The following is a 14,667-nucleotide window of genomic DNA, read 5'->3' as shown; positions in this document are numbered from 1 at the left end:
CTCCTCCAGGGGATCTTCCCGACCCAGGATTGAAGCCACATATCTTACGTCTCCTGCATTGGCAGGCTGGTTCTTCAGCACTGCACCACCTGGGAAGCCCGCTCTGTGCAGCGGTGTTTCTTAAATGGTGATATTTGATTCTTTCAGGTCATGCTTTTTTTCCCAGGCATGGGGCTCCCTTTAAAGGGATCTCAGGGACCAGCGTGTACCTGGGGTGCTCTGAGGTCATCTGATGTCCTCTGCCTCACAGGTGAAATAAAGGAAGACATCGGGCAGAATGCCAAATATATTGTGTTTTATGCACACTTCTTCTTCCAGCCTTCTTTATCACATTCCAGTCATCTGCTAATTAAATTCCAAGATTCTCAGTGTCGGGAACCACATGTTTTTTACTTCATTCTATACCCAGGTTAGCACTTAACACAGGGTATTGAAAATACCACCAGCAGGTTGGGGCTCCTGTGGACTTGGCAGCTGGGCACGTTTCCTGGATGAACTCCGTTTATCAGAGGAACCCGTCTGGGTTAGCACTGATACCGTTATATGACAGATAGGTGTCGATGACTGATAACTTGTAGAGCATTGTAGGCATTCGCTGTACACATTTCTTCAATCTCCACGCCCTAAAGAACATGAAAGCAATTAGTAAAAAAAATAGTGGTTCATTGTTGATGAAGACTGATTGTATACAACCATTGGGAGGTAATTCTAGTGTCAGAATTTTATCTTGACAGTTTTTTCTTAAGCCATCAACAAGTGCTGTGAATTGACAGCAGTAATTGGAGGTTTGCAGTAAGTGGTCAGTATTAATAGCTATCACTTTTTAATTTGGCAATATCTTTATTTGAAATAGCATCTTAGGAGTGTATAGGTTGTAAATAAGGGTTTTATTTGTTGTTATTATTTTTTTGCTTGCTTAGCTATTAGCAGTTGAAAAATGAAAAGAGCCATTTTGGTCTTTGCTTCTCAGTCTGTTCCATGGCTACTCACAGACGACTAGGTAATCTGATGGCTAGATCATGTTCTTAGCCTCAGACCACGTCGATTTGAATCCTGGCTTCCCAGGCGGCGCTGGAGGTGAAGACCCCGCCCGCTAGTGCAGGTGGCATATGAGATGCAGGTTCGATCCCTGAGTCTGGAAGATCCTCTGCAGAAGGAAATGGCATCCCCACTCCAGTATTCATGCATGGAGAATCCCATGGACAGAGGAGCCTGGCGGACGTTGCACAGAGTTAGCAGGCACGCATGCATCCTCTTGTCAGCTGCGTGTCCTGGTTTAGGTAACTTAACGTCTAAATGTCTTAGTTTCTTGTCTGTGAGATGGATCATACCCCATAGTCCGCTATGAGGGGAAAATAATAATACAAGGAAAGTGCTCACGAGTATTTACAGTATGTTCATTGCTGTTACTGTTTCTCCCTGATTGAATATTTCACTCCAGACCCAGCTAGGGTCAGTGTCAGTACAGAATCTCTGACTCTTCAGCTGTTGCCCAGTCGTGTCCGACTCTTTGCGACCCCATGGACTGCAGCTCGCCAGGCTTCCCTGTCCATCACCAACTCCCGGGGCTTGCTCAAACTCGTGTGCATCCAGTCGGTGATGCCATCCAACCATCTCATCCTCTGTCGTCCCCTTCTCCTCCCGTCTTCAATCTTGCCCAGCATCAGGGTCTTTTCCAGTGCATCAGTTCTTCTCATCAGGTGGACAAAATATTGGAAGTTTCGGCTTCAGCATCAGTCCTCCCAGTGAATATTCAGGACTGATTTCCTGAGAGAGTGAAAGCTCTGTGGGTATAGGAAAAGTAAAGCTGATGAAGTTCGTGTGGGTTATGGAAGTTGATGTGTATAAAAATCTCTTTTACATTGTCATTCAACTGAAAATAAGATTCCCTGAAGAGTGATTGTTAAGGTAGGCTGGTAAGACAGCCCTTCAGTAAAATGAATGGTGTTTTACTTCTCATCAGTATAAAACTACTTCAGGGCAAAAATAAAATGTATAGCCATTAATGAAAATGGGAATGACATCGCCAGCCTGTCTTAAGAGAAAGGGGATTTTCCATAAGCAGTTGAACTGGACTCTGGTTTGTTTGAATAAACAGTGTTTCGTGAATGTGACAGGCACATCTGTAAATGTCCTGAGGATTTACCACTTACTCCTCATTTCAGGAGCAGCATCATTCTTGGTTCAGTAATTGAGAGATGTGAAGGATTCTTTGGAGCTTTGCAAAGGCCAGGATGTATCTTTCAGCCCACAGTGAATTTCCCATTATCTCTCAGCAGATCATCGGTTTTCTGAATCATTTCGGGGGTCAGCAACACTTCCCCTTAGTCTCTCCTTAGAATCAAAAATGATTAGCTGATGTCTGTAAATGAACGTGTGTTCTCTGACTGTGTTAATAGTCCTAGGTAAGTGGGCTCGAACTAAATTTGTTTTCCAATGAGAATATCTTTGCCTTTTCTCATACATTGACGTGTATCTACATTTATTTGCACACACACTGAGCTCAGAAGGTCTGTGTATTGGCTTATTTGGAAATCCACTGGCGTTGAATTTTTTTTTTACCATAAAAATCTCTGTATGTATTAGGAGTGCTGAATGACTCCTTTTGCTTCTTGGATCAGACCTAAAAACCTCTGCAGTATTTTAAGACCCAGCCTCTCTAACTGAATTTACTGTCCCACCTTCCCGGAATCATTTCACTGTCATCCGAAGTCTCATGATTTTTATATTCAAAATTAAGTTTCACACTTTTAAATCCCTGGACTGCCAGTGTCTTGGTGGGTATGCTTTTTGATGCTACAGATAAAAACAGTGTTTGTTCTGAATTTTTTTCCTAAGCCTGCATCTTCCGTTGTTGTTCTCTGTGAGTCTCTTCCTTCCGCCTTTTACAAAGGCAGTTTTCATTGTGTGTATTCTGTGTATCATCTGGTGGCCTGGTCTGGGGTGAAAGTGCTCGTTGTTCAGTCATGTCTGACTCTTTTCGACCCCAAAGACTATAGATCGCCAGGCTCAGGCTCCTCTGTCCATGGAATTCTCTAGGCAAGCAAACTGGAGTGGGTAGCCGTTTCCTTCTCCAGGGGATCTTCCCTATGCAGGGATTGAATCCGGGTCTCCTGCATTACAGGCAGATTCTTTACCACTGAGCCACCAGAGAAACTCAGTGTGTGGTGCCCCAGTGGTTTTTAACAGATGCTGATCAAATGAAAGGATGAAGGGCAGAACACAGAATTGGAATGGATATCAGGAAATCATGTAGTTTTGATGTTTCTCTGACTGAATTCGCTTGCGTTGTTGGAAGAGGGTGTTTGGTATACCAGTGCATTCTCTTGGCAAAACTCTATTAGCCTTTGCCCGGCTTCGTTCTGTACTCCAAGGCCAAATTTGCCTGTTACTCCAGGTATCTCTTGACTTCCTGCTTTTGCATTCCAGTCCCCTATGATGAAAACAACATCTTTTTTTGGGTGTTAGGTCATAGCAAACACCCTCTCCCAACAGTGCAAGAGAAGACTCTGCACATGGACATCGCCAGATGGTCAATACTGAAATCAGATTGATTATATTCTTTGCAGCCAAAGATGGAGAAGCTCTACAAAGTCTGCTAAAACAAGACCGGGAGCTGACTGTGGCTCAGATCATGAGCTCCTTATTGTCAAATTCAGACTTATATTGAACAAAGTAGGGAAAACCACTAGACTGTTCAGGTATGACCTAAATCAGATCCCTTACAATTTTACAGTAGAAGTGACAAATAGATTCAAGGGATTAGATCAGATAAGAGTTCCTGAAGAATTATGGATGGAGGTTCGTGACATTGTTCAGGAGGCAGTGATCAAGCCCATCCCCAAGAAAAAGAAATACAAAAAGGCAAAATGCTTGTCTGAGAAGGCCTTACCAATAGCTGTGGAAAGGAGAGAAGTGATGAAAGTGAAAGAGGAGAGCAAAAGAGTTGGCTTAAAGCTCAACATTCAGAAAACGAAGATCATGGCATCCAGTCCCATCACTTCATGGGAAATAGATGGGGAAACAGTGGAAACAATGTCAGACTTTATTTTTTTTGGCTTCAAAATCACTGCAGATGGTGACTGCAGCCATGAAATTAAAAGACGGTTACTCCTTGGAAGAAAAGTTATGACCAGCCTAGACAGTATATTCCAAAGCAGAGACATTACTTTGCCGACTAAGGTCCGTCTAGTCAAGGCTATGGTTTTTCCTGTGATCATGTATGGATGTGAGAGTTGGACTGTGAAGAAGGCTGAGTGCCGAAGAATTGATGCTTTTGAACTGTGGTGTTGGAGAAGACTCTTGAGAGTCCCTTGGACTGCAAGGAGATCCAACCAGTCCATTCTGAAGGAGATCAGCCCTGGGATTTCTTTGGAAGGAATGATGCTAAAGCTGAAACTCCAGTACTTTGGCCACCTCATGCGAAGAGTTGACTCATTGGAAAAGACTCTGATGCTGGGAGGGATTGGGGGCAGGAGGAGAAGGGGACGACAGAGGATGAGATGGCTGGATGGCATCACTGACTCGATGGACGTGAGTCTGAGTGAACTCCGGGAGGTGGTGATGGACAGGGAGGCCTGGCATGCTGCGTTTCATGGGGTCACAAAGAGTCAGACACGACTGAGCAACAGAACTGAACTGAACTGAACTGAACTGAAAAAAGCAAAGGAGAAAAAAGATACACCCATTGAATGCAGAATTCCAAAGAAGAGCAAGGAGAGATAAGAAAGCCTTTCTCAGTGATCAGTGCAAAGAAATAGAGGAAACCAATAGAATGGGAAAGACTAGAGATCTTTTCAAGAAAATTAGAGATAACAAGTAAACATTTCATGCAAAGATGGGCACAATAAAGAGCAAAAATGATATGGATGTAACAGAGGTAGAAGATATTAAGAAGAAGTGGCAAGAATACATAGAAGAACTATACAGAAAAGAACATCATGACCCAGATAATCACGATGGTGTGATCACTCACCTAGAACCAGACATCCTGGCATGCAAAGTCAAATGGGCCTCAGGACGCATGACTACGAACAAAGCTAGTGGAGGTGATTGAATTCCAGTTGAGAAATTTAAAATCCTAAAACATGATGCTGTGAAAATGCTGGAAAAGATCAGTTTTCATTCCAATCCCAAAGAAAGGCAATGCCAAAGAATGCTCAAACTACCGCACAATTGCACTCACCTAACATGCTAGTAAGTAATGTTCAAAATTCTCCAAGTCAGGCTTCAACAGTACATGAACCGTGAACTTCCAGATGTTCAAGCTGGATTTAGAAAAGGTAGAGGAACCTTAGATCAAATTGCCAACATCCATTGGATCATCAAAAAAGCAAGAGAGTTCCAGAAAAACATCTGTTTATTGACTATGCCAAAGCCTTTGACTGTGTGGATCACAGCAAACTGTGGAAAATTCTGAAAGAGATGGGAATACCAGACCACTTGACCTGCCTCCTGAGAAATCTGTAGGCAGGTCAAGAAGCAACAGTTAGAACTGAACACGAAATAATAGACTGGTACCAAATACGGAAAGGAGTATGTCAAGGCTGTATACTGTCACCCTGCTTATTTAACTTATATGCAGAGTACATTATGAGAAACCTGGGGTGGATGAAGCACAGGCTGCAGTCAAGACTGCTGGGAGAAATATCAATAACCTTAGATATGCAGATGACACCACCCTCACGGCAGAAAGCAAAGAAAGTGAAAGAGGAGAGTGAAAAGTTGGCTTAAAACTCAACATTCAGAAAACTAAGATCATGGCATCTGGTGCCAGCACTTCATGGCACGTAGATAGGGAAACAGTGGTAGACTTTATTCTTTTGGGCTCCAAGATCACTGCAGAAGGTGACTGCAGCCATAAAATTAAAGACTTTTGCTGCTTGGAAGAAAAGTTATGACCAACCTAGACAGCATATTAAAAAGCAGAGACATTACTTTGGCAGAGACGGCCAACAAAGGTCCGTCTGGTCAAAGCTGTGGTTTTTCCTGTGGTTATGTATGGATGTGAGAATTGGACTGTGAAGAAGGCTGAGCGCTGAAGAACTGATGCTTTTGAACTGTGGTGTTGGCTCTGCTCGCTGCAGCTAAACAAAAGCCCACACACAGCAATGAAGACCTGGCACAGCCAAAAAATGAGTAAATAAAATTTAAAAAAGGAATTTGAAATTTGTAAAATTTCATCCCCCAAAATGACCTAAACAAAGTGAAAGTTACGTCTGAGCAGAAAAGGATATGTTTTAAAATTTCCAAGTTCCTTTTTGAAATTTGGAGCTCATGTTTATTAATAAGATATAATCAATAACTCAGTTCAGTTCAGTTCAGTCACTCAGTCGTGTCTGACTCTTTGCAACTCCATTGACTGCAGCACGCCAGGCCTCCCTGTCCATCACCAACCTGGAGTTAACTCAAACTCTTGTCCATTAAGTACGCGATGCCATCCAACGATCTCATCCTCTGTTGTCCCCTTCTTTTCCTGCCTTTAGTCTTTCCCCGCATCAGGGTCTTTTCCAATGAATCAGTTCTTCCCATCAGGTGGCCAGAGTATTGGAGTTTCAGCTTCAGCATCAGTCCTTCCAGTGAATATTCAGGCCTGACTTCCTTTAGGATGGACTGGTTGGATCTCCTTGCAGTCCAAGGGACTCTCAAGAGTCTTCTCCAACACCACAGTTCAAAAGCATCAATTCTTCGACTCTCAGGTTTCTTGATAGTCCAATTCTCACATCCATACATGACTCCTGGAAAAACCATAGCTTTGACTAGACGGACCTTGGTTGACAAGGTAATGTCTCTGCTTTTTAATATGCTGTCTAGGTTGGTCATAACTGTTCTTCCAAGGAGTAAGCGTCTTTTAATTTCATGGCTGCAGTCATCATCTGCAGTGATTTTGGAGCCCAAGAAAATAAAGTCTGACACTGTTTCCACTGTTTCCCCACCTGTTTGCCATGAAGTGATGGTACCGGAAGCCATGATCTTAATTTTCTAAATGTTGAGTTTTAAGCCAACTTTTTACTCACCTCTTCACTTTCATCAAGAGGCTCTTTAGTTCTTCTTTACTTTCTGCCATAAGGGTGGTGTCATCTGCATATCTGAGGTTATTGATATTTCTCCCGGCAATCTTGATTCCAGCTTGTGCTTCATCCAGCCCAGCGATTCTCATGATGTATTCTGCATATAAGTTAAACAAGCAGGGTGGCAATATACAGCCTTCCCGTACTCCTTTCCCTATTTGGAACCAGTCTGTTGTTCCATGTCCAGTTTTAACTGTTGCTTCTTGACCTTTATATAGGTTTCTCAAGAGGCAGGTCAGGTGGTCTGGTATTCCCATCTCTTTAGAATTTTCCACAGTTTGTTGTGATCCACACAGTCAAAGGCTTTGGTATAGTCAATAAAGCAGAAATAGATGTTTTTCTGCAACTCCTTGCTTTTTTGATGATCCAGTGGATGTTGGCAATTTGATCTAAGGTTCCTCTACCTTTTCTAAATCCAGCTTGAACATCTGGAAGTTCACGGTTCATGTATTGTTAAAGCCTGACTTGGAGAATTTTGAACATTACTTGCTAGCGTGTTAGATGAGTACAGTTGGCGTGGTAGTTTGAGCATTCTTTGGCATTGCCTTTCTTTGGGATTGGAATGAAAACTGACCTTTTCCAGTCCTGTGGCCACTGCTGAGTTTTCCAAATTGGCGGGCATATTGAGTGCAGCATTTTAACAGCATCGTCTTTTAAGTTTTGAAATAGCTCAAGTGGAATTCCATCACCTTCACTAGCTTTGTTCATAGTGATGCTTCCTAAAGCGCAGTTAACTTCGCATTCCAGGATGTCTGGCTTTAGGTGAGTGATCACACCATCGTGATTATCTGGGTCGTGAAAATCTTTTTTGTATAGTTCTTGCCACCTCTTCTTAATATCATCTGCATATGTATTCTTGCCACCTCTTCTTAATGTAATCTGCATCCGTTAGGTTCCAACCATTTCTGTCCTTTACTGTGCCCATCTTTGCATGAAATGTTCCCTTGGTATCTCATTTTCTTGAAGAGATCTCTGTTCCTTCCTGTTCTATTGTTTTCTTCTATTTCTCTGCACTGATTACTGAGGAAGGCTTTCTTATCACTCCTTGCTGTCCTTTGGAACTCTGCATTCAAATGGGTTGATCTTTCCTGTTCTCCTTTGCTTTTTGCTTCTTTTCACAGCTATTTGTAAGGCCTCCTGAGGCAGCCATTTTTTTTGCTTTTTCACATTTTTTGGTGGGGGTATGGTCTTGATCCTTTTCTCCTGTACAGTGTCCCGAACATCTGCCCAAGTTCTCCAGGCACTCTATCAGTTCTAATCCCTTGAATCTATTTCTCACTTCCACTGCATAATTGTAAGGAATTTGATTTAGGTCATGCCTGAAAGGTCTAGTGGTTTTCCTTATTTTCTTTGATTTAAGTCTGAATTTGGCAATAAGGAACTCATGATCTGAACCACAGTCTGCTCCCGGTCTTGTTTTTGCAGACTTTGTAGAGCTTCTCCATCTTTGGCTGCAAAGAATCTAATCAATCTGATTTTGATATTGACCATCTGGTGATGTCCATGTGTAGACTTTTCTCTTGTACTGTTCGAAGCAGGTATTTGCTGTGACCAATAGACATGGATATTTGAGACCAGAATATAAATGACCTGCTTATGGTTGCAAGTAGCCCCTCAAAATATTCAGTTTCTTTCTTCCTTTTTTTTTTTTTTGCAATATATTAAACAAGAAAGCTCAAGAGTTTTCACATAGGTTGGAACAAAACCAGATGGATTTCCATGAGTAAGAAATTTGTGTGCTCGCAACTGAATCCTAGTAAAAGAAATTTAAGTGTAGGAAACCTAAGTTGTGATTCACAAAGGAAAACTTGTTTCTCAACCTTTTTTCACTAAGCTTTATTTTAAAATATTTTTTTGTCATCAAGACAAAGTGTTGCTAACAGTATTTTAATTGTTAAAAAATGTTCATGTCATTAATAATTTATTTTCATCCCTCATGTGACTACATATGGTTTTGATGTGGGTGATATTTCTTAAGTATGAACAGAGGGGATGGTGTTCAGAGGTTCACAGAGGCATACAGGTACTCTAGAAAGATGAGAGTGTGGTATGTACACAGAGGGATCCCCTCTTAACCTAGATGCACAGTTTAATTCAGGATGCACTGAAATCATTGAGAATAAGGATTTATTATAGAATCCACAGCCTTGGAGAGAGAAGATTGTCTGTGGACCACATTTCTGTCTAAGACTTAATGCTTTATTTCTAAGGAGCAGAAGGTACCTTTAGACACCTATTAGTAAAATGGGGCAGCAGGTTGTTGCGGTTGTTCCGATGCCAAGTCGTGTCCAGCTCTTTGCGATCTCATGGACTGTAGCATGCCAGCCTTCCCTGTTCTCAATCTCTCCCAGAGTTTGCTTAAACTCATGTCCGTTGAGTCCGCAATGCTATCTAACCATCTCATCCTCTGCTCCCCGCTTCTCCTCCTGCCCTCAGTCTTTCCCAGCATCAGGGTCTTTTCCAAAGAGTCAGGTCTTCATATCAAGTGGCCAAAGTATTGAAGCAGGTAAGGGGCAGTTATTAGTGTAGGGTTCCTGTGCATTAAAAGGTTTCCACCCCAGCATTGGGAGTTGTGATTGAGCAACCTTCTGGTGGGGCTTGGAGCCGAGACAGGGATGGATGTGAAATTGGCTGAAGACTTCAGGTCAGTGGTCAAGGTCACACGGAGAGCTTGGGGCAAATTAGACATTTGGGATTAAAATATACACATTACTGTATATAAACTAGATAGATAACAAGGACCTACTATATAGCACCAGGAACAATATTCAATTTCTTGTAATAATCTGTAATGGAAAAGAATCTGAAAAAGAATTCGCATGTGTTTGTATGTGTAACTGAATCACTTTACTGTACACCTGAGACTACCACAACATTGTAAATCAACTATACTTCAATAAAAAATTTTTTAAAATCCACTTTACATTGGCAGATCAAAGGAAGTCATAGGTCCCCAGCTGCGTTTGTACTTCTCACACCCAATTGATGTATTTAGGCACAGCAGGATTTACTTGCAGCACTTATTTCCTCAGGGACAGCCTGCAAAGACATTTATTTATCCACTGCTGTTTATAAAGACCGTGAGTTACGAGGTGACCTCCATCTCGGCAAGATAAATCCTGGTGGCCAGAGTCCCACCAGCCTCATCTGTTGCTGGGTAGCTGAAGCAGTGACTGAAATGTGTTTTCTTGAGAAGGCAGGAAGGCTCTGCTCACACACACAAGGCTTTGGTGAATTGTCTATAAAACTGCCAGACACCTATTAAGTGGGGGGTGTAGCTCATCTTTATAGAGCAGGAGGCAGGTTCTGATTGGGTGCTGGGCTGTTTCAGGGTGTGTTGTCTCCACTTTTCCAAGAACCAGTATCAGTACCCATCACTGATACTGAATGCAGAGAAGACAAGCTGTATCCCCCCACCAGATCCTCCCCGAAGTCTGCGAAGTAACTCCAGTAGCAAGAGGCCACCTTTTCCAAGGATGCCCCTGCTGTGTTTTACATGACTGGTGGTTTCCATTACTGTGCTACATGTCTGTCCATGATAGGAAAATCAAAGCCATGTGGTGTGTTTTTTTTTAAATTGTGTAGGACAAATTTCAGTATGGCCACCAAGGCTTGTTTCTCCCTTGGAAAAGCAATGAAGCCTGCAGAAAATAATTAAATACACGATGAAGTGAAGCAAAAGTTGCTCAGTTGTGTCCGACTCTTTGCAGCCCAATGGACTGTAGCCTGCCAGGCTCCTCTGTCCATGGAATTCTCCAGGCAAGACTACTGGAGTTGGTTGCCACTCCCTTCTCCAGGGGATCTTCCCAACTCAGGGATCAAACCCAGGTCTCAGACGTTGCAGGCGGATTCTTTACTGTCTGAGCCATCAGGGAAGCCCCAAACACGTGATGTCTTGCCATAATTAGAGGCTGGAGAGGGTTAATTATTTCAGTCTGTTGTAGGTCGCCCACTAAAACATTCAAAGCAAGCATCCGGACAGTTACCGAGTTAATTTACAATCCAAGGTCTTTTTAACAGTCTCAGTCTTTTCCCTGCAGGACCATGCAGATTTGAGAAGCCATTTCTTCACAGTTGGAATGAAGCTAGAGACCGTGAACATGAGTCACATTTGCCCTGCATCCGTGACCAAGGTGAGCATCCCTCATCTGCTCCTGACCTCCACCTCTGGAGTGGATCACATCGTAAGTGTTTCTATTCCGAAGCCAACCCGAGGGAATAGGCTCAGTGCCACGTAAACCCAGGAAAGAGGGCTTCCTCTGCAGCCCAGCCCTGTCTTAAGCTCCTGTTTTGGTCACTTACATCATGGAGCGAGTTTGATCAGGTGCCTCCTCTTGTAATGGGTGGGTGAACATCAGTTGTCCTCTGATAGTGCAGAATGCAGATGCTTGTGTCCTAGAGGAAGCTGCCGACGAGAAACTGAGTTTATAGCAGTGAACTCAACCACTGAATATGTGCCACCTTCTCTTATTAACCGCATGATACTGAGCCTACCATTTGTCTGTGCTCATGAAAAGAACTGCTGATAAGTTTGCATACGTAGTATTTGTACTAATAATTGGGCTCCTCCTGCCACACTGATTATAGCCCATGTGATCTATTTTGAAAATACTTGCAAATGGTGATAAGCAAAGTCCTGTTTCCGGAGTGAGGGGGCAGAGAACACTTCACTTCCTTTCTTTCATCTGCTTTCACCGATTAAAGGAAAAGTCATACATCTACAGTTCGCAGATTTAAAATGAAAGTACCATTTCATGTAAAGACATTTTTATTAACGAGCTGATAGTCTTTTAAGATTATAATTTCCCTTCCCCATCAAAGACGTCTCAGTCAACTCACCTATCCTAACATCTAAAGTATGTGTTTCTACTTTAAATACACACACACACACACACACACACACACACACACACAATTTATTGGAGGAAGAAATGTCAACCCACTCCAGTGTTCTTGCCCAGTATGTGTTTCTACTTTAAATATACACACACACACGTACATACACACACACACACACACACACACACACTATTTATTGGAGGAAGAAATGTCAACCGACTCCAGTGTTCTTGCCCAGGAAATTCCATGAACAGAGGAGCCTGGCAGGCTGCAGTCCATGATGTCACTAAAGAGTCAGACATGACTGAGGGACTGAGCATATCCACTATTTATATAATTTTATAAATGGTGGAAGAATCCAGCACATTTAGATTCTAGCCAACATGCGTTTTAGTTCCATTAGTATGACCGAAACGATCAACTTAAACTTTTTCATGACTGAACCACTTTAAGAATATGTATTGAAACAGCAGGTATTGCTGTGACCATTTGGGTGAAATATATGTACTTCATTTGAAAGCTGTGCCAGTCTTCCTCCAGAGCATTATTTGTTCATCTTAAGGAATTAACACCGGGCGCTGTTGTCTTTTCTTTCAGGTTTTTAACAATCACTTTTTTCAAGTGACGATTGACGACCTCAGACCAGAGCCTAGTAAACTCTCGATGCTGTGCCATGCGGACTCTCTGGGGATCTTACCAGTTCAGTGGTGCCTTAAAAACGGAGTCAATCTCACCCCTCCCAAAGGTTTGTGTTTTGTGAAAACTGACAGTGTTTGGGTGGTTCAGGAGGACTTGTATTGTCAGCAAAGTGATGCCTTTGTTGATGTGGAAACGTTTATGCCATAAACATTTCGGACACAGTGGGAAAACAGTGTGTTTCTTGGTTAGCTTGACATAGGGTCTGTTACAGCTCCTTCAGGCTTCCCAGGTGGTGCTAGTGGTAAAGAACCCGCCTGCCAGTGCTGGACGCAGAAGAAATGCAGGTTTATACCTGGGTCGGGAAGATGCCCTGGAGGAGTACGTCCAACCCACTGCAGTACTCCTTCTTGGAGAATCCCATGGACAGAGGAGCCTGGCGGGCTCTATGCGGTCACACAGAGTTGGACACAGCTGAAGTGACTTAGCACACACGTGCACACACACACAGCTCCATCCCCGGAGGAGGCATGTGACCCTGGGCTCCTCTGTGAAACATTGCTAGCCTTCTGTTACTGTATGATTGACAGCTGTGTTTCTGCTGTGTGGTGAGAGAGGGTACAGAATTGCCAAGTGATTGGGATTAAAAACTGGAACGTGTCTGAGCTGTGGCTTTAAAAAGGCAGCAACCTGCTAACGAAACATTTCTCTAAAACGGTATTTCCAGTAAGTTGACTTTTCCCTAGAGCCCAGTTGCTCTCAGATTTTTAGCACTTTGTTTCCATAAGACATGACAGTAATTAAGTTGGGAACCAGGTTGCATTCAAGTCCTCTTGAATTGAGACCCATAAACCATAGTATGACTGAGTACCGTGCTGTACTTTACAGATGTGATTTCTTGTCCTTGTAATTCTAAGGTTTTTCCAGGGAGGATGCAGAGAGATGAAAGGTGAGAAGATGGATAGGAAAAGAAGGGGAATGAAGGAAGAGAAAAAAAAAACAAGAATAGAGAACTTAAGTTCCGGGGAGATTTTGACAGATAATCTCAAATGAAACAGGGCTTTTGTGCTCATCTCTTCAGATCTCCGGAGGCTGGGTTATGTGTACATCAGTCGTGTTGCTCCTCACTATTGTGGAATGACTGTACTTTGCTGGGCTTTTATCCTAATTCATCCTCCAGTGTCAGCCCCGCGGAAGAGATGCTTTTGAATTATTTCCATCTCGGCCCTTGCTTCTCATTGACGTTCTGCAGTAATGGAATTCAGCCTGATTATAATGTTTCTCCAAAACACTGCTTCCAATGTTTCCAGTGCCAAATTCATCGAGTCTTCAAAATGAAGATTTCCCTACAAGGAGACTTAGTTCCAGGCAGTTTATGTAACCTGCCCAGGACCCGACACTTAGTAACAGGACAGGCGGTCAGGCTCCTGATTCTTTGCTCAGTTATGGGTGGTGAAGATTAGGATCCCGTGGCCTCTGTTTTTGTGTCCATTTGGGTGCCTGTGGATGACTCTGCAAATCAGTGTGCCTCAGTTTTCTAGACTGGTAAATGGGGGCACCCCTGGTACTCCACAGATATTCTATAGCAGGGATCCCTGACTGCCGGGATCTGATGCCTGATGCTCTGAGGTGGAGCTGATGTAATAATAATAGAAATAAAGTGCACAATAAATGTAATTCACTTGAGTCATCCAGAAACCGTTCCCCCACCCCTGGTTCATGGAAAAACTGTCTTCCATGAAACCAGCCCCTGGTGCCAGAAAGGTTGGGGACCTCTGCTGTATAGGATCAAAGACGTGATACAAATCCCAGTGTTCTTATAACTCTTTACGTGACAGGACAAGTTCTGTGTTGTGCGTGTGCATGCTAAGTTGCTTCAGTCGTGTCTGACTGCTTGCTATGCTGTGGACTGTGGCCCACCAGGTTCCTCTCTCCATGGGGATTTTCTAGGCAAGGATACTGGAGTGGGTTGCCATGCCCTCCTCCAGGGGATCTTCCTGACTCAGGGATCGAACCTGCATCTCTTACGTCTTCTGCATCGGCAGGCGGATTCTTTACCAGCAGTGCTACCCCCCCAAGCTCTGTTATGAACCATCTACTGGTTCAGGCAAGAGAAGTCTTC

At 43.1% G+C, this 14,667-nt stretch overlaps 1 protein-coding gene across 1 annotated transcript in view; it reads left to right on the top strand.

The window, feature by feature from the left end:
* SFMBT2 (Scm-like with four mbt domains 2) overlaps window positions 1-14,667 on the top strand; it is a 178,486-nt gene that overhangs the window by 100,118 nt on the left and 63,701 nt on the right. Inside the window, exons 8-9 of the mRNA XM_018056961.1 lie at window positions 11,111-11,203; window positions 12,507-12,654. Of these exons, the coding sequence (XP_017912450.1) occupies window positions 11,111-11,203; window positions 12,507-12,654 (241 nt within the window). The remainder of the gene's footprint in view (window positions 1-11,110; window positions 11,204-12,506; window positions 12,655-14,667) is intronic.

The sequence above is a fragment of the Capra hircus genome, chromosome 13, assembly GCF_001704415.2.
Source record: "Capra hircus breed San Clemente chromosome 13, ASM170441v1, whole genome shotgun sequence".
Taxonomy (NCBI): Eukaryota; Metazoa; Chordata; class Mammalia; order Artiodactyla; family Bovidae; genus Capra; species Capra hircus.
The sequence above is the reverse complement of the archived record's forward strand: the minus strand, read 5'-3'. Positions and strand labels throughout refer to the sequence as shown.